This window comes from Geotrypetes seraphini, chromosome 2 (genome assembly GCF_902459505.1).
Source record: "Geotrypetes seraphini chromosome 2, aGeoSer1.1, whole genome shotgun sequence".
In the NCBI taxonomy this organism is placed as follows: Eukaryota; Metazoa; Chordata; class Amphibia; order Gymnophiona; family Dermophiidae; genus Geotrypetes; species Geotrypetes seraphini.
Window position 1 is genome coordinate 339,952,738 of NC_047085.1, and position 25,155 is coordinate 339,977,892.

The 25,155-nt window shown below is 43.7% G+C and overlaps 1 protein-coding gene across 2 annotated transcripts in view; it reads right to left on the reverse strand.

The window, feature by feature from the left end:
• The window catches only part of LANCL2 (LanC like 2), a 165,125-nt gene that overhangs the window by 105,227 nt on the left and 34,743 nt on the right, over positions 1-25,155 (reverse strand). The window contains exons 1-2 of one of the 2 annotated variants that reach the window (XM_033930302.1): positions 22,187-22,434; positions 11,994-12,217 (exon numbers count right to left, since the gene is read on the reverse strand). In XM_033930302.1, coding sequence (XP_033786193.1) covers positions 11,994-12,176 — 183 coding nt within the window. In that variant the 5' untranslated portion in view covers positions 12,177-12,217; positions 22,187-22,434. Of the gene's footprint in view, positions 1-11,993; positions 12,218-22,186; positions 22,435-25,155 lie in introns of those variants that run through there. The other variant, XM_033930301.1, reaches the window with a different exon arrangement.

Below are 25,155 nucleotides of genomic sequence, written 5' to 3' on the forward strand. Positions count from 1 at the left end.
GGGATGGAGGATGGAGAATCTCTCTAGGTAAGAAGAGATCTGGGTGGCGAATATGGCCTCTAGCAGTTTAGTTAGGAGAGGGATATTTGCTATGGGGTGGTAGTTAGATGGTAAGGAAGGGTCGAGATCGGCTTTTTTCAGAAGAGGGGACAAGGCAATGTGTCCCCTGTGGAGAATAGGCCCGATAGTAAAGCAGAATTTATAAGCCTGGTAAGGGAGGAGATGGCCTGCGCAGGAATGTTTTCATAAAGGTAGGAAGGGAAAGGATCCAGGATGCAATTGCAGGATTTCAGTTTCAGACAGAGTTTAGAGATCTGGGATTTGGATACAAGTTCAAAGGCAGTCCAGGATCTATCAGCAGGGATAGGGTTGGAGTCGTTGGGAGGCAGAGAATTGTAAGAGACTGCTGGGGGGAAAGAACTCTGTAAGGTAGTAATCTTTTCATTGAAAAATTTAGCTAGATCGTTTGCGGATGGGGGGGAAGGGGAAAGGTGGAGTCGTTTTTTGAGGTTAGGTTGCACCAGATGTTGAACAGTGTACTATTTTGTTTTTTTGATCTGGTGATTTTATCTCCATAGAAATTCTTCCTTGCTTTTTTTAGTACTGTGCTATAGACCTTGATGTTGTCTCTCCAGGATTGTCTGTCTGAAGGGGATTTCGATTTTTTCCATTTACGTTCCAGGGCTCGACATTTCTGCTTTAATTCCCTGTGGTATGGAAGATACCAGGGAGCCTTGCGGGAGTGGGAGATAGGTTTAGTAGACAAAGGGGCAAGAGCATGGTAGGTAGTCCCGGAAAGGGTTACCTAATTATGCCAGTTGGAATCTGGATCGGTATGTTTAGGAAAAGGGGGGATTTGGTTGAGAAATTGGGTCCAGAACAGTTCACTCGTGATTTTTTTGCGGTAGGTGATAGAGTTTGTGGGTCGGGGTGGAGTGCCATGATGAGACATGAAAATGGGAAGGCAGAAAGAGCCTAGAAGGTGATCAGACCAGGGGACATGTTATGATTCTAAAGTATTTAAAGCTTGTGCAGATAAGGACAGAGACTGCAGGAATGGGGCAGGGACAGGAAAAGAATTCGCTGGGACAGGACGGGAAAATGAGTTCCCGCGGGAAAGGGACGGGAAAATGAGTTCCCGTGTCATTCTCTAGTAAAGTATCAATCTCAACACTGGCTCTGATATATATAGCTACAGATCAACAATTTTCACATTCATCTGTGACTACAGTTCATTATAAACTGGATCACTCCTCTGTAGTTACATACAACCTCTTGGTTTCCAGATCTTCTAATAAACAGCATAATTTTTTTTTTTTTAAACCCCACTGTTGATGAGTCTGGGGCTGAAAACGGTAGAAATGCTGCCACACGCTCTGTACAAATGAAAAATGAAAGCAATAAATAGGTCAGCAACCACCACAATTTTCTAAATTTATAAAAGGAAGGGGGGAAAAAAAAAAAAGAGGACTGGCATTTACATTGCACCAGAAGCAACTCAACACAGGGAAGTCAAACGCTACATAACATGGTTTCTTTAGTGATAGAAAGACAGAATGGGAAAAGAGGGTGCACTTTTAATACATAGATATATCATTTAATATAAAAGTAAATATAGAAGTCCTTAACTTGCTCGTCATGAAAGGAGGTTCAACAAATAAAACCATACATCAGAGAAGACTTAAAAACACATTTAGCAGCTCACAATACTGCATTATTAGAATACCGTCAGAAAAAAAATTATACTTTTTGCCATATAAAAAAATCTGAGGCATGTTAATATATCACTCTGGCCCCAACACACAAGAATATCCCTTAATCATGTCTGTCCAGGTGCTACAGCATACATCTTAGAAAAATGCCACAACTGAGAAACGGAGATGAATAGCAGAAAGAGCATCAAGGCGTGTAGGCAAAAGTGTTCATCACTGTCAGGCCTCTGGTTAAACAATAGTGATCAGTAATTATTTTTTTTAACACTGGCCACCATCAAGTTTCTTTATTTTTGATATACCGTCTATCAAAACAAATGTCTAAACAGTGTACAGTGCTCCCCTGCAAATTTGCGGTCAGCGTCATTCGCGGTATTTTCTGACCGTGAATGACCGGGCAGGAAAGGGCAGCCGGAGCGCCGGCGACTGAAGGAAATCACTCGCTGTATGGTCCGACTGCTTTTGTAGAATCTGGCCCTTCATGTCCAACTCGTTAATGATGACTCCAGAACGTACCAATACCTAAGCATGGATTTAGCACTCAGGAGAAGAAACAAGAACTTCTCATTTGAGTGACATCTCCCACTGCAGAGACTGAGCAAGTAGAAAAGATCTGATCAGGGTAGGGTGGATAAAACGCAATGATTTTTTTTTTTTTTTTTTTTTAAATAAAATGCTTTTTTGAGGGGAAAAAAATCTATGTAAAGATAGTTTTCTATTTAAGATACATTATAGTCCAAAAGTTATTCATCATGAAATAAGGAACTGCCGATCACCAATCATGTACTCGCTTACAACACTAAGGCCTGGATTCTGCAAAGTGCGTCCCGATTGTAGGCAGCTGTAGGCGTCCTACAGCTGTCTAATCAGCAAATCGGGAAGCACGTTTTCCAAAAAAAGGCTTCCCCAGGCAGCTGTCTATATTGAAGGTGCCTCCGGGAGACTAGGGAGGCTCTCAAGCCCGCCTAAGCTCGCCTAAGGTTAGGCAGTAGCCTTAGGCGAACCTAAGCAGCCCTACACGTCTCCCGAGTACAGCGGGAGACACTTACAATGTATGGTAAGTAGATGCGGCCGCTATACTTAATCGCGGCAAGGGATCGCCCTGCCGTGATTAGTATAGTGGCCGCGGCTACGGCCACCAGTCTTCCCTCTCCCCGACGATCGCAGCAGGAGAGTGCCCAAACCCTCCTGCTGACAGAACCCCACGATCACCGGCAGGAAGGTGCTTAACCCTTCCTGCCGGTAGGCCCCGCTCCCCCGAAGAACGCCGGCAGGAGGGTACCCGCAAGTTGGCCGGACATGTGCTCGCACCGTCCAGCCAGCAGGCCCACCTCTGTCCAAATGAGGCAGGCCCACCCCTCCCCTGCCCAACCCACAGGATCCTAGGGCCTGACTGGCCTAGGCGCCTAAGGCCCCTCCTATAGTATAGTCATGCAATGTTTACATTTTTTGCTAAGTCTTGATGGATGGAGTAATGTCCACAATAATCCTGTTGTAAGTGCTTGTATAAACAGAATAAGGGAATATCTTTCTTGCAGAAACAATTGATACTTCAGGAAATGCACATATAATAATAATAATAACTTTATTTTTATATACCGCCAGCTATCTTGCGACTTCTAGGCGGTTTACAATAAAAGAAACTGTGAATACAATGAAGGAAATGTAAATACAATAAAGAGAAACTTTACGTACAATGAATTAAAGAGTATAGCAGTGTACAAAGTAGCAACAAAAGTTATAATAAAATGTGAACAAAAATTCATATGTCCAATACACAATTCAGTCACAGACAATGCTGCAAATGTATCCAAGATGAGAAGAAATTTAGAAGCGCATGAGGAGAATACTTAGCTAATAACATATGGTTGCAGTACTTATTTGCTGTACCTCCTAAGCAAGACTTCAGTGTCCCAGATATAGAGACTAATATCATAGAAATTGCTAAATACTTATGTAACAAACAATTATTTTGATGCAACAGGTCTGAAAAGAATGCTCCCACAAGATGTTAGATGGAACTCTGTAGTGGACTGTTTTGAGTAGTATATCGAGAACTAGCCTATTCTTATGACCAGCAAGAATGAGTCTGTAGAAAATCATGATTTAAATCAAGTCTTTCTTTTGATTTAAATCAAATCCACCCTAGCTCAGAGCAGGAATAGGAGCAGAGAGCCCTGTCATCCCTTCCTAGTTCTAGTGGTGCATTTGTTCCACAGCAGATATGCTGGCTCAAGAAAAATACCTACCTACTTCGATCTTTTTTTTTTAGTCAAGGTTTGTTTATTAAAGTTTTACAAAATTATAAAGTATGGATAGACATGTCAATATCACAAGTAACTCGAGATATACTGAAAATTGGGTAGGTAAGAAAACATTAAACATAAATGGACATGTGCTAACAGGTAATAACTGAACTAGAACAAAAGTATATCCCCTAGCCAAAATTGGCATCCATATGAAGCAAGCATGAATCAAAATAAAGCAGATTCAAGTAAATGAGATACAATAAAGTGCACCGGAAAGATAAAATGCTATACATCAAAACAATATAGAGAAATATTCTGCAATTCAAAATAAAACAGATAGATAAAGGGAAGAAAGAAAAGGTGGAAGCGGAGAATTCAGAGCAGAGTATGTTGCAGGTACAATTTCAAGGAGTTTCATTTTAGTTGAAAGTGGAGAAAGCTATTGGAAGACTTGGCCAAATATACTTCAGTCCTATAAGTATGGCATACAAGGTTCCACCATTGGGAATGGGAAGCTTTGGACAAGTCTTTCCAGGAGGATAGGAGAATTTTGAGAGCTAAGGAAATTAAGAGATCAAGAAGAAAATGATCAGAATCAGAAATCACATCTTTGAGTGCAAAAGATTTCAGCAAAAGCATCTGATATGTCAAAGGAACATCAATATGAAAGATAGAGCAGACTGTGCCCCAAATGGAAGTCCAGAAAGAGCTGATGGAGGAACAAGAATAGAGAAGATGTTTCAAAGTGCCCGCAGCAGAGCCACAGGTCCAACAATTCTTAGATAAGGAAGGGTTGATTCTGTGAGATTTTATAGGGGTCCAGGGGGCTCTATGAAGTAAAAAGAACATTTGTTGAAGGATGGAGGCTGATAGGGAAGTATGTAAAGTGGATTTAAAAATGGAGGACCAAGCCTCTTCAGGGATCGTTCCTTCCAAGTCAGCCTCCCATGAAAATTGTAGGGAGGATAGCGGAGAAGGCAAAAGGGATTTAAGTAATTTGTAGAAGTGGGAGGCTGTGTGGCCTATTGCCAAATATTGTTGTGCAAGAGTAACAATGGTAGGGATGGAGGAAAATGCCGCTGATGTGAGGCCTGATTTTTTAACAGAGGATTTTAATTGCAACCATCGGTAGAAGTTCGACTCGGTGATAGAAAAGGAGTCCATCAATTCACGAAAAGTAAGAAAAGTCCCGTTTGGGTGACATATGGACCCAATGTCCCATATATGGTGGTTGAACCAAAAGGGCCATGAAATAGGATGTCCAGCAATCCGAAGATGCTTGTCGAACCATAGGGGACAGTATGCAGATTTATTCCATGGAATGTCCAGACGCTGATCAAGATAAGTAAGGACTTTATAAGTAGCCATCATTCTAGGATTTTTGGATAAGTGAGGGGGGTTCGTGGCACCCAGCAGTCTAAGTAAGGGGAGAGGATACATAAGAGAAGATTCCAAATGTAACCAATTGGGTATGTCAATAGAAGAAGAAGAGGAAATCCATTCCGTGCCTTGACGTAGAAGAAATGCTTTATGGTAGCAGGAGAGATCAGGAAAGTTGACATCACCTAAGTGTGAAGGTGCTTTCAGCTTTTGAGTAGAAATTCTATGAGGCTTGTCATTCCAGAGAAAGCGCAATAACACAGATTCTAATTGTTTGTAAAAAGAAGGCGGTAACAGGAGGGGAAACATGTTAAAGACATATGTGAGTTTAGGAACCACCATCATTTTTATAGTGTCCAAGCGTCCCCACCAAGACAAGTGTAGAGGAGACCATGCCGAAAGAGTAGACGCGGTCTGGGCAAGGAGTTTGGAGGAGATTATCTGCAATGAGGAACATAAATCTCTATCAAACATTAAGCCAAGATATTTAATACCAGAAGTAACCCAAATAAATGGTTGTGAGGGAATGAGAAAAGGGATACAGAGATCATTGAGAGGCACGATTTCGGTTTTGTCACAATTGATTCTGTATCCCGATAGAGTGGAGAAAAAAGTGATCAGACGGATCAATGAGATCAGAGAGGATTCTGGGTCAGTAAGATACAGTAATACGTCGTCGGCATAGGCCGATATTTTGAATTCTATGTTTGCAATAGTAACACCCTTGATGTCAGAAGATTTTCTAATGGCTGCAAGGAGGGGCTCAAGGGCCAAGTTAAACAACAGTGGGGACAAGGGACACCCCTGTCGAGTACCTCTATGTAATATAAATGGGGGTGAAATTTCATCATTCACTATGAGTCTAGCAGTGGGAGAGTTATAAAGCAAGGATATCATATGAATAAAGGATTTGGGGAAGCCAAATCTTGAAAGAGTAGCAAAGAGATAGGTCCACTCCACTCTGTCGAACGCCTTCTCTGCATCAAGAGAGACAAATGCTGAAGAACTAGTGTCCGACAGAGTGGAGTGGAGCACATGACATAAGAGTCTAGTTTTGTCAGCTCCATAGCGGCCCTTCATAAAACCAACTTGATCTCTGTGAATAAGGCTGGACATAACATTTTCTAAGCGAAAAACCAGAATTTTAGCATAAATTTTATAGTCCAAATTCAACAAGGATATAAGAAGATAGTTCTTCACAAGCTGAAGATCTGTTTGGTTTCGGGAGGACAACAATATTCGCCTCAAGGAAATGGTGTAGGCTGGTCTGCTTTGCTAGGATACCCTGGTAGTATGAAAGGAGGTGAGGCGTTAGAAGAGAAGAGAACAATTTGTAGAATTCTGATGTGAGGCCATCTGGTCCAGGAGCTTTGGTAGGTGGTAGAGAAGTTATGGCTCGGATGATTTCATCAGAAGAAACCGGCTGAGAAAGAAACCGTTGCTGAGATTCTGTAAGAGTGGGTAAGTCAAGGGATTGAAGAAAATTTTGAACTGCATCATCCAACGGAGCATTTTCAGAAGTGTAGAGGTCCGCATAAAAAGAACGGAAATCTTCTAAAATGTCCCTGGTGGAAGTGTGTAGTTGTCCATTATGTGACTTTATATGTGTGATCCGATACTTGGAGCGGCGACCTTTGAGGTAGATGGCCAGTAAATGACCAGCCTTGTTGGAAGAAGCATAGTAGGTAGCAGATCGACGAAAAATCGTAGCTGAGGCAAATGAACTAAAGATTTTGTTGTATTGAAGTTGTTGTAACTTTCTATATAGAGAAGGATCATGACGGTCATAGAGACGAGTCTCGTATGAATGGATGTCCATTTCCAACTGGTGTAATGTGGCTTTTCTCTTCTTTAATTGGTAAGCAGAATAACTTATGATTTCACCTCGGAGCCACCCTTTGTAAGATTCCCAAATGATGGAGAAATCGATATCCGATGAAAGATTCGTTTCAAAGAAAGCTCAAGATTCCTTGTTAATATGGGAGAGAAAAGATTCATCCTGAAGGAGGAAGTTGTTCAATTTCCAACATCTAGACTTCGATCTTGACTTTGAGAACTATGCTACTTTTGTCCAAAGTTCACAGCTACAAACATGAACCTACCAATTCATTTTGAAAGTTCATTGAAATAGCATGAAATCAAGCCATAAAATAATATGGCAGTGTCAAAATCAGTGGGGCTAAGCAGTGTTAATTTCAAACACCTAATTTCAAAACAGAAGAAGCAAGAACATGAAGCATAACAGGAGAGTTCAGGAACAGAGAGAAATGACTGATGTCTTAGAAGTGTTCAGAAAAAGTTATCTTGGACATTCTTGTTAGAATATTTGTAGATGTCCTGGTGAACGAACCCCCTGATTTAAAATGAGGTAGCAACACACACCAAGAGAGACATTTTTGATACAATGTCCAAATCCAATTTTATGTGCTCACAAATCCAATTTTAGACATTTTGCAGAATATGTACAAAACTCCAGTGCCAAACGTGGTCATTTTCAAAATCAGAAAACATCTTTTTGTTTCTAAAACTGTCCTATTTTATACACTTTTGTATTCCAATTCTTTCTTAAAGGGCCATTTTCAAAAAGAAAATGTTCAAGGGAAAATGCACAAAAAACAAGCCATTGGGATGTCTGAGGGCCAGTAGTCTCATTAGACTAGTCACAGACATCCCAGCAGAGCAGCGGGACAGCCTATGGCACACTGCAGTGAAAGTTGCATAAAAGGCCCCAAGTACGCATCACATCATAACCCCCTTATACTGTATGGTAAGCCCTCCAGGAATAACAAAAAAATGTATTGTACTCAACTGTACACCACTCCAATGGCCCTTATGCCTGCAGGTATCATCCATATATGGGTTCAGTAGGTATTTTGTGGTTTTTGGAATACTCACACTTTCCACCCTAAGTATACCAGTTAGAGAAAGATATGGGCCTTTGTCCCCTTCTCCACAGTCCACTGCACCAACCACTAGACTACTCCAGGGACCTGCTGACTGCTCTAAGAGGAATTTTAAAAGATACAGCAGCAATAATGCCAAAAAGGGAAAGCAGGACACACCACAAAAACACTAAACTGACCTCATTACTTTCAATTCACCAAAATAACAATAATAATAATGACAGTGAAGACGTATCCTCAGTGTGACTAGGCAAGGTAAGTGACAATGAAAACCCACTGTAAGACTAATGCCTTGCCTGAACCCGCACACCATCATGGGATACGTCCAGTGTGTTAACAGTGAATATAAGTGCACTAAAGAAATATAAATTTAAGTGTTTCACAATAACAATGAGGACAGTTTAGTGGTAAAATAACCACAGATAGTCAAAAACGTGAAGCTCTGTACAAGCCCATGCCTCCTCCATAAGATGAAAAAAGTAATTAACAAGCACTTAGCTGGGTCTTATGTAGAATTGAAGCAGTCCAGCATTTGGGATGACTGAGGTTACTTGTAAAGTTCAAAAACCTCATAGCAGGTTCGACCAAGATGTCTCCTAAATTCCGCATAAGTGTCAGTAAGCAAAAGCAAAGGATTTAGAACAATTGCTTTTGCTTACTGACACTTATGGGGAATTTAGGAGACATCTAAAAAATATCTATTTTCAAAGTATTTAGGCAGCTATTCATAAAAATTTTATTATGCACTATTTTGATCAATTTAGTGTCTCCAGTTATTGACTTTTAACTTTTTAAGTTTATTCAACTTCTTTTATTGATTTTTTAACTATTGTAAACCGCATAGAACTTTACAGACTTGCAGTATATAAACTGATTATTGAGGGAGTCAGTGATCATGGGGGGAGGAGGGGGAAGCAGGATCATGTCTTTATCCTTTATCCCTCCAGTAGTCATCTGGTCAATTTGGGCCTCTTTATGACACTTAGGGCTCCTTTTACAAAGGTGCGCTAGCGTTTTTAACGCACGCACCGGATTAGCACGTGCTAGTCGAAAAACTACCACCTGCTCAAGAGGAGGCGGTTACGGCTAGCGTGTGCGGCTTTTTAGCGCGCGCTATTCCGCATGTTAAGGCCCTAACGTGCCACCGTAAAAGGACCCCTTAGTCCTAATTTTTGCCTTAGACATTTTTACAGTGTTCTATTATCACAGAAAAACATCCAAATCGCAAACGTGCCCAAACACACTTTGCCTCTTTGAAAGTGATGATGTTTTCCCCTTTAAGACTGTTAGAATGTATTTTTGGTAATTCTGATCCCTAATTTTCATCTTCTAACATGTGTTTTTTTTTCTAAATGTATGTGTTTAAAATTATATATATAAAGCTGTGAGTCGCTTTGGAAAAAAGCAGATTATAAATGTTTTAAATAAATAAACAAATCATTTTTTTCAAGGATGACTGGTTAAGTGTCACTGCAAATGACAAGACAGCCGTGACCAAGTAAATTAACCGGTCAGCAGCCATTTCTGGACTGTTAACTCCTTTGAATATCGGTCAGCTTATTTTTTAAGTAATCTTACATAACAATCATTTTTTTTTCTCTCTCTTTCTTTTCTTCTTCTAATTATGTAACTTTACCCCTCCCTTCCCCTCTTACCATCACTCTCAAGTTCGTCCAGTTCATGTCCTTAATGTACACTTTTATTAACTCCTTTTATAAATATAATCTTTTATCTCTATTTTTAACATTTTACTGTAAACCGGCTAGATACCAGTTGATGGTCGGTATATTAAAAATTAATAAACTTGAAACTTGATCATTAACAAAATGACCAATAGGTTAGCCCTAGAAAAATCATATCCGATGTACTTTCAAGGAAGCCTATCAAATCCAGACTTCCACTCAGTCTCATCTGAGGATTTTGGAATTTAATAATTTGGAATAAGATTTTCATAATTTATAAGAATATTCAGAATTTCCTTGAAATATTTCATTAGTAGGATTTCCGTATTGCTTACTTTTTAAACAAGCATTTTATAAAGATAGGAGCCTAATTCTTCCACCCAAGTGAGCAACATCTTCTTAGAGCACCAAGAACGGAGCAGTTAGCGAGACCAAAAAAAATGTGAGCATCCATACACCTTCCTGCAGAGCACTCCTTACTTACCCCCTCTTTTACTAAGGTGCGCTAATCGAATTAGCATGCGCTAAACGCTAACTCATCCAGAGACTAACATATACGCGTTAGCGATTAGCATGCGCTAATCAGTTAGCGCACCTTAGTAAAAGAGGGCCTTAATCTAAAGCAGTGTCTCTCAAATTTTGTTTTAGCTCCGGCACACTAAACGAAAAAAATGCATTTCCCAGCACATTATAATTGAAATGATAAAATTGCAAAACCAACAAAAAAATAAATTTGAGTTATTTATTTAAAGTTCTTTAAGTTATGGATGAGCAATTTTAACAATGGTGAAACTAAAGTAGATAGAATAGAATTGCTAATCAATGCCTTGGATGTGCTTGTTTTTGAGTGCAAATTAATTCAAAACGCAGTTCGTTAGTCGACAAAAAGCAAATAGATATTTCATCATCCACCATCTGCAGTTCTCTTTTTTTTCGATTTAATTTCTGTCAGAGCTGAAAATCCAAGTTTGCAAAGATAAGAAGATCCAAATGGTAACAAAGCCTTGATTGCTTTGTTGCTCAAGTTAGGATAACTACTGCATAAAAAATAAAACTAAAATTACTTGCGGTTAGTTTTCAAGAACCAATCACGTCAAAGAATGTTGCTTGTTTGGGCAGTTGTATCCTTATGCACACGGATGCTCATAACATTGACAGACTCATATATGTCATCTATTCTAGCGTATACTTATGAAGGGAATTTTAAAAAATAAAGTAAAATTCTGGAATCTCTCATGGCATACTATTGTGCTGGGGCACACAGTTTGAAAGGCACTGGGCTAAAACTTATTATTGTATGGGAGGAGGGTGGCATACTATAGCTAATTTAGTCTTCCGTCAACTGAGAACACTTGTTACAATTAAACAGCTTTGCCTTCTCTGTCAACAAGCAGGCTGAAAAGTCACACAAGTGGGCTGCTCCAGCTAAGAGCTGCTTTAAGTACATATCTAGTCTTGTAATAAAAAATGTTTTGTAATTACATTAGTAATGGTAGATTTGAGGCAACCGGAAATCCCTGTAGATATGAGACAGTTGATGCCATTTAAGTAAAAAAAAAAAAAAAAAAAGTATATATTATTTTCTTTACTACTGCTCACCTCACTACATTGTCTGATTTTGAAGTTTAATCCAGACAATAATACAAGATAAAAAGGTGTACAGTGAGGACCATGTGGAAGCTCTACAGATGTCCTGAGCAGGCAGCTCAGGATACTGTCAAAGACCAAATAATGTGCTTTTACTTTGTCATGCAGAGAAACTCCAGCTTACTGGATGCAGTCCGTTAAATAGTTTGATATAGTCCTTTTGATTAGAACCAACCCCAGCCATTCTTGGAACCTGTGAGAGCTGTTTGAATTTTCTAGTGGTCTATGTATATTCTAGATAAAATGCCAGGGCCCTCTGCAATGTAGATTGACAATCACCGATAACACATCTGTGTCAGTCACTGAGACTGAATGACCGTTATGAAGCCTGGTTATTTCTTAGAGCCAAATGGTCAGAAACAAGCTTGATCTAGGGTCTCTTTCCCATCTGACAGAGAGTTGCCCTGGGCGCGCGCTTACCTTCCCTTGTCCATCAAAAGGAGTATCTTGGCCTGCTGGGATTATTTCTGCATTTTCCCTTGCCTTGTTAGAAGCACTGGCTGCCTCACCACCAGCAGGCTCATAGTCCGGATAAGGGTTGACAAAAGCACGCTCCTCCTTCTCAGATTCGCTCCCATACTGTGTCTTCACTTTCTTTGACATGGCTTCTCCCGTGGTGACGGTGTGCCAATGGGGACAAAACACTAATTAGAAGAAAATGTAGAAATGTGTAACTTTCACTGCCATAGGGAATTATTTTTTTCTGTTTATGTTTCAGTGTATATTATTTCTAATGGTTTATCTATTGTACATACCTAGGAGCTATTTTTCTGAATGATGCAGCAGTTAAAATTAAAATAACCAATTAATTGCTTTTGTTTAAACAGAACTCCTATCTTCCACCCCTCCCACTCCAACAGGCTCCCCAGCTTTCACAGTGATTTCAAAGGTCCAGTGTTGCCCTCATTCCAAAGGTTATACCGTAGAAACTCCTGCCAGCCCTAGTCTGTCAGCTGAAATATTAATACATATTAACACAAAATGTAAATGTTCTTAATCAAGAATACACAACAACAGCATGTAATTCTCCACACATTACCACCACTACCTTTTGGGAACAACTTGGCCAATTTTTTAATCAGAAAGCTATAAAGCACTTATGTGCATTTGTGTATGTACTTAAATCTTTGATGCTTCCTGAAGAGATTCCCATTTATGGAGCTCAAAAGGCCCAGCAGTGCAACTAAAATTGTATCTTTAAAATGAAACTCCTACAGTCTTCAGAGGTGCATAAAATGAAAACAGGATAATGAAAGATTAGGTTCTTGCCTGGATAAATTTTCATTCTGTTAATCTACTACAGAGTCTGTATGTATGGTGATCAATCCGTTCCCATGAACTAGACTTGCAGAAGTGAGAATACTTACAGCTTTGAGCACCTCCCACATTGATGCAGAGCACAGTGAACCCTCCAGTTACATCCCAAAGCAATCGAGCTCCACTGGAACAGAACCTTCCAAAAACAAACAATTCTTAGAAAACATGAATTAGAAGAATATATCATAACAATAAAAAATAACCACAGAGAAACAACCTGCTGTGTGCAACTAGCACCAACATCAAGGGAGCCAGAGGCTGAAGAAAACACTTATTCAGGATTTCTTTGCACTTAGCCATCTGGAACACAGAAATACCTAAGGCACAAAGCAGGTGATACAGAATATAGAGAGGGCAGGCCGTACAGACTCTGTAGTAGATTAACAGAAAGAAGCTTATCCAGGTAAGAACCTAATCTTTCATTCTGTTACATCTACTCCAGAGTCCATATATATGCAGTGTTCCCTCTAAGCTGCGCTGGCGTGCGCTGGCGCACAAAATATTGCATCGCAGCGCACAAGTTTACGTCACAGCGCACGGCGTACGGAGATGGCAGGGCGGCGAGACTGGAGAATCGGGCGAGTTGGCGCTGGCGCCCGATATTTGTAGCGCACAGCGAAAAAAAAATTGCCCACAACACCCGCCCGCTTAGAGGGAGCACTGATGGTGACATACCAAAGCAGTGGCTGATATCTAGGGAGGGACAGAAGAGCCTGCCCACAAGACCGAGGACCCAAATGCGGCACCCTCCCGAGTAGCCACTCTGAAAAATCTGGAAAAAGTATGCAGAGTAGACCAAGTAACTGCTTGACAAATCTTTGCGGGAGGCACTGCCTGAGATTCCTCCCAGGAAGAGGTGATACTCCTGGTCGAGTATGCCTTGAGACTGGCAGCTGCTTACTGCAGGCAATATATACCAAAGAGTTGGCCATGTGAACCCATCTAGCAATATAGGACTTGGACGCTGGTTTGCCAAGCCAGGAGTGGCTAGTGAGGAGAAACAAGTGGTCTGACAGGCGAAAAAATCATTGATCCTGTCCAAGTACTGAAGCAAAACTCTGCGCACATCCAGCTTCTTCACCACCCTATCCTGTTTGGCGGATCCTGAAGGTTGAAAAGCAGATAGATGAACCTGGTGGTGATTGTTTCAGCATGGTGAATCTCAGAACTGGGATGAGGATGTCTCTTTCCGTGCTGTTCCTTCCTTTCTTCCAAAGGTGGTATCAGACTTCCACGTCAACCTTTGGAAGAAAGGAAGGAACAGCACGGAAAGAGACACCCTCATCCCAGTTCTGAGATTCACCATGCTGAAACAATCACCACCAGAAACATATTCTTAACTGTGAGGTCCAAAAGGAAAGTGTCCTTGAGCGACTCGTAGGGTGCCTTAATGAGGCCCTTCAGAATTATAAGGTGCCATGATGGAAAAGGATGCCTCAGGAGAAGCCTCAATTAGAGCACTCCCCGGAGGATTCTGGCCACATCTGGTTGAATCAGTAGCGAAGCCTTGCGATTTTGAGTCAGGAAGCAAGAAAGATCAGCTACTTGTTCTTTCAGGGAAGCCACGGCAAGGCCTTTTTCCAGCCCGGCCTTAAGGAAAGCCAGGAAGATTGAAATGGGAGCCTGAAGTGGCTCCACCTTATCCCTTGCACACCACTGAAAAATCTTCCAGGCTTTTGCTTAGGTTGCTAAAGTAGAAGGCCGCTTAGCTCAGAGCAGAGTGGCAATAACCATGTCTGAATATCCCTTACGAATCAGGACCAAGTGCTCAAGAGCAATGAGAACATAAGACTAGCCTTACTGGGTCAGACCAATAGTCCATCAAGCCCAGTAGCCTGTTCTCACGGTGGCCAATCCAAGTCACTAGTACCTGGCCAAAACCCAATATTCCATGCAACCAATACAGGGCAAGCAGTGGCTTCCCCATGTCTTTCTCAATAACAGACTATGGACTTTTCCTCCAGGAACTTGTCCATAAGACCAAAGCGTTGTGAATTCTCCATGAGGACTGGCCCCTGTCCCCATACCATGGCTGAAGGATCCAGTCTGGAGACACCAAGATCACTAAGCCTGGATGAGTAGCAATTCTGCGGATGACCTGGTCTACCAGGGGCCAAGGTGGAAAATGTAAAGGCGACCATTGTGCGGCCAGGGCTAGACTAACTCGTCCAAACCTGAGCTTCCTGGTTTTTCTCTTCAACTGAAGATGCATTTGGCTTTTGTGTTCTGGGCAGAAGCCATCAAATCCATCACGGGACTACCCCAGTGCCACATAATCAGAGCAAATGCCCTGTGGGGGAGCAACCATTCTCTCGGGTCCAGGAACTGCCAACTGAGGAAGTCAGCCTGCACATTTTCCACTCTGGTCACATGGGCTGTGGAAAGAGCCTAAATGTGGGTCTCCACCCACCAGAAAAGCATATGAGTTTCCAGGCATAAGGGGGGTGCTTTTGGTGCTCCTTCTCAGTTCACTTACGCCACCACTATGACACTGTCGGAGAACATTTGTACAGCCTCTCTCTATGACGTTTTCTAGAGCCTTCAAAGTGAGCCGAATGGCTCGGAGATTCAGATGGTTTAAGGACTACTTTTTCTGAAGGCGAGTCCATTAGCCCTGAATCAAGCGGTTCCCGCAATGAGCACCCTCAGCCAAAGAGACTGGCGTCAGTCACAATCCAGAGAGGTACGCTCTTCGACAAGGATGCATCTAGAAATGACCAGCAGCCCCTGTCCAAGGAAGCTGTATCTGAAGAGGATGCTTCTGTGGAGACCATTGAGACAGAAGAGAGTCCTGTAGAAGTCGCATGTGAGCCCTGGCCCAGGGACAACCTCTAGTGTGGCCCAACACCTGAAGGCAATGCCAAGCAGTAGGAATCTGCATCTCTCAGTGAGACAGAATTTGCCTCTGGAGCTTCTGTTTCAGTGGCTTGGGAAGAAAACCGCATCAAAGGCCGTGTCAAACAGAATGACCTGATACTCCAGGTTCCAGATGGCTCTTCATGAAGTTGACAATCTAGCCCAAGCGCTGTAGCAACTATACCACTTGACACACCAGCAGCTTGTATTCTTGTCAGGATGGGGCTCTGCTTAGCCAATTGTCCAAATAGGAGTGTACTTGGATTCCCATCTTCTGGAGGTAAGCTGCAACCACCACCATAATCTTGGTGAACATGTGGAGGGCTAAACTGGAAGTGCTCCTGAAATACATGGAACCTCAGATATTTCCTGTGGTTTAGAAAGATAGGAATGTGTAGATACGCTTCCATGTGGTCCAGAGAGGCTAGAAATTCTTCCGGAGTCACTGCCATAAAGACTGAATGGGCTGTCTCCATGTGAAAACGAGAGGCTTTTAAAAATGCATTTACTGCTTTGAGATCCAAAATGGGCCTCCGGTCTTCTGTGCCTTTCTTTGGCACAATGAAGTATCTGGAGTATCTGCCTAAACCCGAAACAGGTTCTATGGCCTGAATGTCTAAAAGTCTTTGGAGTATAACTCGGACCCTGATCTCCTTCTCTGGCCATCCAGCAGGAAAGTCTAGGAACAAATCCATGGAAGGCTGATAAAACTTGATCTTGTGACCGACTCGGATGCTATCCAGCATCCATTAGTCCGAGGAAATTGTCTCCCACTCCCTCAGAAACACAGACATCCGCCCCCCTCCCCCAATATTCAGGAGCACGGCAGGCAATCTGGCATCACCGAATATTCTTGAAGGGGTGGAATAAGGCGAGCCCCAGAGGACTGCAGGATTCTAGAGCTGCTGAAATGCTGCTTGTAACCCTGGAGGGACCTCTGAGCAGAAGGACCCAGGTTGTATTACTGAGAACGGCAGGAGGAACCTAAATCACCTCTATTCTTGCCAGGGAGTCGGTGTGGTCTATTTTCTGGCAGACACTTAGGGCAGCGATCGGCCATATGCTATAAGATCATCAAGGCCCTTTAAAGGGGAGCATGCTCAAGGTAACATTGGATGCTGAGTCGCCTGCCCACTGCCATATCCAGAGCATCCTATGAGCCGAGACTGCATAAGCCGACACTTTGCTCATGACCCTACTAGAGTCATAAAAGGCATCTGCTACATAATCCACCCCCTTCCAACGCAAGTTGGGGCAAGCATCCTCCTCTCAGAGGGGGTCTGACTGAATCTGGTGTGGTATGTCTGAGATGCAAAGGAAGCAGAAGCAGCAGCCTTGTTCCCTAGTACAAGAGCTTCAAATTGCTTCTTAAGAACCATATCCACCCTGCGATCCTAAGAATCCTTCAGCATAAAACCATCTTTGCTCAGGAGAGCAGTGCACTTGGTGACATGAGCCACCACCAAATTCACATTTGGCTGATCAAAGAGCAGCTGGAACTCAATGCCATGGCGACCGACATAACCTTCGAGTGGACACGGAGAGCCAGCCTGCTGTGTGTCTTCAGAGCTTAGGGTCTGTTTCTCTGGGAGCCAGCTCATTATTTAAGGTTCTCAGTGGCTTGAGTGCAGGCTGAGGGCACCCTGTGTAAGAACCCTTGGGTTATCAGGGTGCTGGCTGCATATTTTTCTGTCCCCGTCACGCTTCAAGATTCCGTTGACACAAGGGCTGACATTTGTAAATTCTCAGGGTCAATTATTTAGAAAAAAAAAGAAAAAAAAAGGAGTATGCCTGAATCTTTTTCTAACAGTAGTACCATCTGAAAGAGGAACTATTACTCTACAAGATTTCTATTTATTTGTAATGCAACATTTATTGAAATATAAATTTGCTTAAAAGTGTGGGATATTTTGTGTGCATGGTCCATGATATACATATCACAAGGATAGAAAATGTATATGAAATAAGAGTTGCACTGGTCCATGGTAGCTTTGCCACTAATGGTTTCCAAATGAGCAAGCCAGTATCCCCATCGCCATAGGGGCCATAGGTGGCAAAAATCAGTTGTGGATTAGGAATTGGATATCAGATATAAAACAGAGGGTAGGGTTAAATGGTCATTTTTCTCAATGGAGAGTAAACAGTGGAGTGCCGAGGGGATCTGTACTGGGACTGGTGCTATTTAACTTATTTATAAATGATCTGGAAATTGGAACGATGAGTGAGGTGATTAAATTTGCAGATGACACTAAAATGTTAAAGTTGTTAAAATGCATGCAGATTGTGAAAAATTGCAGGCAGACCTTAGGAAATTGGAAGATGAAAGTGGCAGATGAAATTTAATGTGGACAAATGCAAAGTGATGCACATTGGGAAGAATAACCCAAATCAGTTACCAATTCTAGGATCCACCTTGGGGGTTAGCGCCCAAGAAAAAGATCTGGGTGTCATTGTAGACAACACAATGAAACTTTCCGTCCAATGTGCGGCGGCTGCGGCCAAAAAAGCAAACAAGATGCTAGGAATTATTTAAAAAGGGATGGTTAATAAGACTAAGAATGTTATAATGCCCTTGTATCGCTCTATGGTGCAAACGCACCTAAAGTATTGTGTTCAATTCTGGTCTCCTTATCTCAAGCGCTAGAAAAGGTTCAAAGAAGAGCAACCAAAATGATAAAGGGGATGGAACTCCTCTTGTTTGAGGAAAGACTAAAAAGATTAGGACTCTTCAGCTTGGAAAAGAGACGGCTGAGGGGAGATATGATTGAAGTCTACAAAATTCTGAGTGATGTAGAACGGGTACAAGTGGATCAATTTTTCACTCCATCAAAAATGACAAGGACTAGGGGACACTCAATGAAGTTACAGGGAAATGCTTTTAAAACCAATAGGAGGAAATATTTTTTCACTCCGAGAATAGTTAAGCTCTGGAACTCATTGCCAAAGGTTGTAATAAGAGTGGAAAGCATAGCTGGTTTTAAAGAAAGGTTTGGACAGTTTCCTGGAGGAAAAGTCCATAGTCTGTTATTGAGAAAGACACGGGTGAAGCCACTGCTTGCCCTGGATCGGTAGAATTGAATGTTGCTACTGTTTGGGTTTTGGCCAGGTACTGATGACCTGGATTGACCACCATGAGGACGGGCTACTGGGTTTGATGGACCATTGGTTTAACCCAATAAGGCTATTCTTACACTATTATGCCTGAATGCCAAGAAGAGCAGAGGCAGCCCTCTAGAGGAAACCCTGTTACTGGTAGTCACTGAACCCTGAAGGCTACAGGAGCGCCAGGCCGCTGGAGTGCAATTGGCATCAGCGGTCCAACAAGGGAGAAGGCTCCTGGGAGACTAGCAGCAGAGATGGAACACTCTTGGGAGGGCCGGGACCCTCAGAGCTAAGGGATAACCACCAGGACGCTGCCACAGAGGCAAGTCTACCAGCTGGGAAGAACACCTATCCTTAAGAGCCTCCATGGATTGGGTGAGAATGGGGACTGGGCAAGGGTGGATTGGAAAAGAAAGGGGATCTAAATACACAGCCATGCTCACCTGGAGCAAGATGGACTAAAGCCTCTGATCATCTAGAGCAGGAGTGTCCAACCTGCGTCCCGAGGGCCGCATGCAGCTCAGTGAAGTATTTTGTGCGACCCTGGTCAAGGGCGATGCAGTGTTTTCCTCTGCTGCCCCCGGGTGTTTACCACCTTCCTCCTCTGTCTTGCTGCAGCGTTTGCGCAGCACCAGAAACATTTTTTTCGGCCAATGCGGCCCAGGGAAGCCAAAAGGTTGGACACCCCTGATCTAGAGATTGTCGTTAAACTGGTTTGACCGGTTTAGCGACCGATCATATCTGCCGATCCGATGCACAAAATGGCTCACCGTGTGTTCTTCCGCACAACTGCTTATTTTCTGATCCAGCCATGCAAATAAGGCCATTAATATTAAAATGCTATGCAAAGCAGCAGACCAATTGATGCTCTAACATCAATTTACCATGCACAAAAAATAGCAATCACCTTTAATGATCCCCCCCAAAAACCAACAGGTCTACCTGGGGGGGGGGGTGTCATTTTTTTTTTCTTTGGGCTAAGATGTTGTGTGCACAATATCAGGCCCATAAAATAAAATGCTGTGCCAACCCCCCCCCCCCTCCTGACAGCCCTCCCCGATAACCCACCGCGAACCCCCCCTCCCCGCACCAACTAAAATCAGCAGGATGGATGCCCACTCCCTCCTGCACCCACAAAACCCCTTCGCACTGACCTTCTCCTCACCATGCCCCCCTAAATGACCCCTCCTTCCCTTTCACCGCTCCCCTTTGTAAAAAAAAAAAAAATCATCAGCAGGAGAGATGCCAACTCCCTCCTGCCACCAGATGCCCTCCGAAAAACCATCCCTGGGAGGGGCCTTAGGCTTCTAAGCCACTCAGGGCCTGATGAACCAAGAAGGGGAAGGTCTGCCATTTTGCAGTGGTGGGCCTAGCAAGCAGATGGGGCTGGGCATCCCTCCTGCTGTCTATTTTTAAGGTATGGGGGAAGTTCATGGGGAATGGGGGGTGCCAGGACACATACGGTGGCAGGAGGGAGTGGGCATCCCTCCTGCCAGTTTTATTTTTTGAGTAAAGGAAGAGGAGAAGGAGTTGGGTGGTGGGGGCATGGTAAGGGGGGGTCAGTACAAGGGTCAGTGCAAGTCAATTCACAGTGGCAAAAGGGAGTGGACATCCACCTTCCAATTTTTGGGGAAGAGGATTTGAGGGGGTCCTTGTAGAGGACGTCAGTGCAGGGGACGATCATGGAAGTAGGAGGACATAGACATCCCTCCTGACAATTTTTTAATATGGGGTCATTTGTTTGGGGGGGGGGGTGTTTCTTATTTTCTTTTATGAGACAGGTGTGCCATTCAGTTGTTTGGGCTTCCCCAAACCAGCTCTGCACGTGTCAGTTGCTCTCACAGCAACTGATCGGATGGGATTATGGTGACACTCTGTACAAATCATTTGCATGGAAACTTCTTGGAACAGCAGTTGCTGTTCCAGAGTCAGCCAATAGCTCATACAGTCTTAGCGACCGTGTTTTGTGCATCTAGCCCAGACATGGGCAACTCTGGTCCTCAAGGGCCAGAATCCAATCGGGTTTTTAGGATTTCCCAATGAATATGCATTGAAAGCAGTGCATGCAAACAGATCTCATGCATATTCATTGGATTCCGGCCCTCGAGGACCAGAGTTGCCCATGTGTGCTCTAGTGACTAAACTAAGAAGCTTAGGAGTCTACAATCACAGTGTTGACAGTCAGAACTGAAAGGGGCTAAAAGGTTTTGGAAATGCTGGATTTGAATTGAGAGTTTAGAGTCAAGAGACTATAAACAGAGGGTTTGAATTAGAAAATAACACAGGGACAATTTTTACCCCGTCCCCGCGGGAACTAATTTTCTCATCCTGGCAAGTTCTTTTCCTGTCCCAGCCCCATTCCTGCAAGCTCTGTCCTCATTTGCACAAGCCTCAAACACTTTAAAATCATACGTGTTCGAGGCCTGTGTGGTTAAGGCTAAGCTTGCAGGAATGGGGCAGTGACAATGACAAAACCTGCTGGGACGGGACGGAGAAAATGCATTCCTGTGGGGACGAGGAAAAATTTGTCCCCGTGCCATTCTCTAGTTTGATTATCTGAATAGTGTTCAAATGCTGTTGAACTATCTGCACTAGTATTGTTTTAAGTGTGAAAGCATTGGAATTGTTAAAAGCCATTCCTGACAATTTGTTTTATTGATTAGACCTATGTACATAGCTCAAATAAATCAGTTTATCAGCCAACCTTGTTCACAAAAAAATTATTTTTGTATTTTTCCTGGGGGGAGAAGAGAGTGAACCCACCCACTAACCCATCTTTTCCCCCACGTGGCGGCACTGAGTGAGAGACCAACGGAGACTTTCATCCTGGGCCCCGGATCATTACACATAGAATGCTGCAATTTTGAACTAACGGAACAAAACATATAAACTGCAAGGTTCAATCTCTAGCATATCTAACAGCATAATGAGTGGGGTTTATAGTACTGACATGAACAATAAAGCACGGTTGTTTGTGCCTTAAAATCTGGATGATTAGATTTACGTAGATCAGAACTATATATATATATATATAGTTCTGATCTACGTAAAGCAAATCTAATCATCCAGATTTTAAGGCACAAACAACCGTGCTTTATTGTTCAGGTCAGTACTATAAACTACGATTTGTTTTAGCACACAGCCTGAGTATCAGGAGGACCACAAACACAGACTAAGATCTGGGCTTATGTGTTTTACAGGCAGTTTCTCTCAGTTCAAAACAAAACAGGCAGAGTTTTTTTTATTGTAGACTCTGTCATTGGAGGAGGGGGATTGCAACTTCACACCATACACGCATAGCTGGGCTCAAAGAATACAGTTATTTTGTTTGTTTTTACCTCTCTTGCTCTGTGGAATCAACGTATCTTCCAGTTTTCAACGTTTCTGCACAAACAAAGCAGAACCTTCCTCCCTTAAAAACGAAACCCTCCCGCTAATTCTTTTCCATTCCTCCGGCAACTCCCTGCATCAATCCCCCAGGCGTCCTTCAATCAGGAAGTAACACCCCATTGGTCCTGGGGCAGGAAGCAAATTCTGACATCAAAATTGCAGCCTGCTCTCTTTCTTTCCTGGCAGGTTCAAATTTAGATAACTTTGTTGGCAAGACAATTTCACAAAGCTTTGCTGGATTTATATTGAGCTTTTCCTGCTCATCGTGAGAGGTCTGTGATTCTCTCTGTTAGTTTTCCAATTCTTCAAAGCCAGCTTGAGTTCACATTAACCCTATTGCTACTGAAAATGAATTAAACCCACATTAGGAATTGCAGAGGACTGATGATGAATTTGAACTTTTACCTACATTTTTTAAATGCTAGTAAAAGGAGCAAGCAAATTTTTGCCTAGCAAATACAAAGGGTTATGGCCGAACACACCCATTCTAATTTTTTCAAAAGCTATTTTTACGGTTCATAGACAGTGGAGCACAAGGGGGGGTTTGGGGTGGCAACTGCCCCGCCCCCCCCCCCCCCACACTTTATTGGTTAGTGTTTGTGCTACTGTTGGAGAGGGGTTCGGGGCGGGTTGGAAACCTCCATTATAGCGAAAACTGAACTTTTTCTGATTTTTTCCTTTTCACCCCCCACATCCCCCCGCAACGGCAGCGCAAACACTAACCAATAAAGGGGGGGGGGGTTGCCACCCCAAATCCCCAGTCGAAGCTCTTTAAAAATTATTTTTTCCCCGTGCGCTCTGTCTTCCGCCAAATTGTCGGTGCGCTGGCATCTGGCGCGTGATTATCCCGTCACCATTTTTCCTACAATATGGAAAAAAAAAAAAGGAAACATTGGACTATAATCCGCGATGCAGATTATGTTGTGTAACTTGCTTTTTACCAAACTTTTCAAACCACCCTTAAGAATATAAGAATTGCCTAACTGGGTCAGACCAATTGTCCATCAAACCTAATAGCCCGTTCTCACAGTGGCCAATCCAGGTCACTAGAACTAGGCCAAAACCTAAGGAGTAGCAATATTCCGTACTACTGATCCAGGGCAAGTAGTGGCTTCCTCCATGTCTTTCTCAATAACAGACTATGGACTTTTCCTCCAGGAAATTGTCCAAACCTTTCTTAAAAACAGCTATGCTATCCGCTCTTACCTAAGGTGACCATGCGTCCCGTTTTCAACGGGACAGTCCCGTTTTCGGACCGACCGTCCCGTTGTCCCGTTGTCCCGATCCACCGCTTCGGGACACCGAAATGTCCCATTTTCAGGGACAGTGTCCCGAAGCTGTGCGCGGGGACACCAGGATGGGCGATCAATTTCCCTCCTTGCTGCGCCGATTTTAACCCTGGGCCGCTGCTTCTGCTTCTTCTCAACGTCAATTTTGATGTCGGAGAGGACGTTCCAGGCCAGCCAATCGCTGCCTGGCTGGCCCGAACTTCCTCTTCGATGTCAAAATTGACGTCGGGAAGAAGGGAAGAAGCAGCATGGCGGCCCAGGGTTTGAATCGGCGCGGTAGGGAAGCAGACAGGCAGATAGCGGCGGTACACGGGCGGACGGACGGGCAGTTTGAATCCGGGGGGGGGTTGAATTGCGGGGGAGGGGGGGTTTGAATCAGGCACTAGAGGGAGGGAAGGAGGTAGGCAGGCAGGCTGGCTTCGGGGGAGGGGCAAAGGCAAGGGAAGACATAGTAAGGAGGCACTGGGAGCACTATGGACATGGGAAGGAGGCACTGGGGGCACTAGGGACACTGGACAGGCACTGGGGGCACTATGGACATGGGAAGGAGGCACTGGGGCACTATGGACATGGGAAGGAAGGAGGGAGGGAATAGAAAGGGACACCTGTTATAATAATAAGTGCCAAAAAGGTACCCTAACTGACCAGATGACCACTGGAGGAATATAAACATGACCCTCCCTTTCCCCCCCCCCCCCCACACACACACTCATACATACACACTCCCTCAGTGGTCGCCAGTAGAGAATGACACGGTGAAAAAATTGGTCCCCGTCACCGCCCCGTCCCCGTCTCACCATCCCCGTCACCGCCCCGTCCCCGTCTCACCATCCCCGTCACCGCCCCGTCCCCGTCTCACCATCCTCTTCACCGCCCCGTCACCGCCACTGCCATCCCATTCACCGCCCCGTCACCGTCACTGCTGCATACATAAAAGCCTCAAACGGGTACGATTTTATATACTTTTCTAATATCTCCCCTATGTATCTGCCATTGCCCCCCCCTGTGTCCATATTCCATCCACATGGCATGTCCCCTTTTTGTCTCTGTCCCTATGCCCCAATGCACATAATTTCCCCTCTTTCTGTTACCTTCCTGTGTCCAGATTTCCCCTATCTTCCTCTTCCATACCAGTGTGTCTCTTCTTTTCAACCCCATCTAGCTTTTTTCCCTCTTTCTTCCCCCCCCCTGCTTCTAGCATCTGGCTCACCTGCCTGTCCTTCCCTTTCTTTCCTGCTGTGGGTTTTTCTTTCCGTTTTCATCACCTTGGCCCAGAATCCTTTTCCCTTTCACTCCCTCCTTACAGTCTGAGCCGGGAACACTAGCGATCGCACGGTCCTCGCAGCCCCCACCCGCCTGCCCAATCGATCCTAGTGTTTAGCCAGCTCTCTCCCTTCTCCTCACCTTAATTTGCAGGCTTTCTTTTTCAGCGACCTGCACGCTTTCCCAAAGAGCCGCACACGCGCGGCTGCTCAGTGTTCAATCTTCTGCTCTGCTGCAACTTCCTGTTTCCGGTTGCGTCAGAGCAGAAGATCGAAACTGAGCAGCAGCGGGTGCGCGGCTCTCTGATAGCGTGCGGGTCGCCGAAAAAGAAAATCTACAAACTAAGGTGAGGAGAAGGGAGAGAG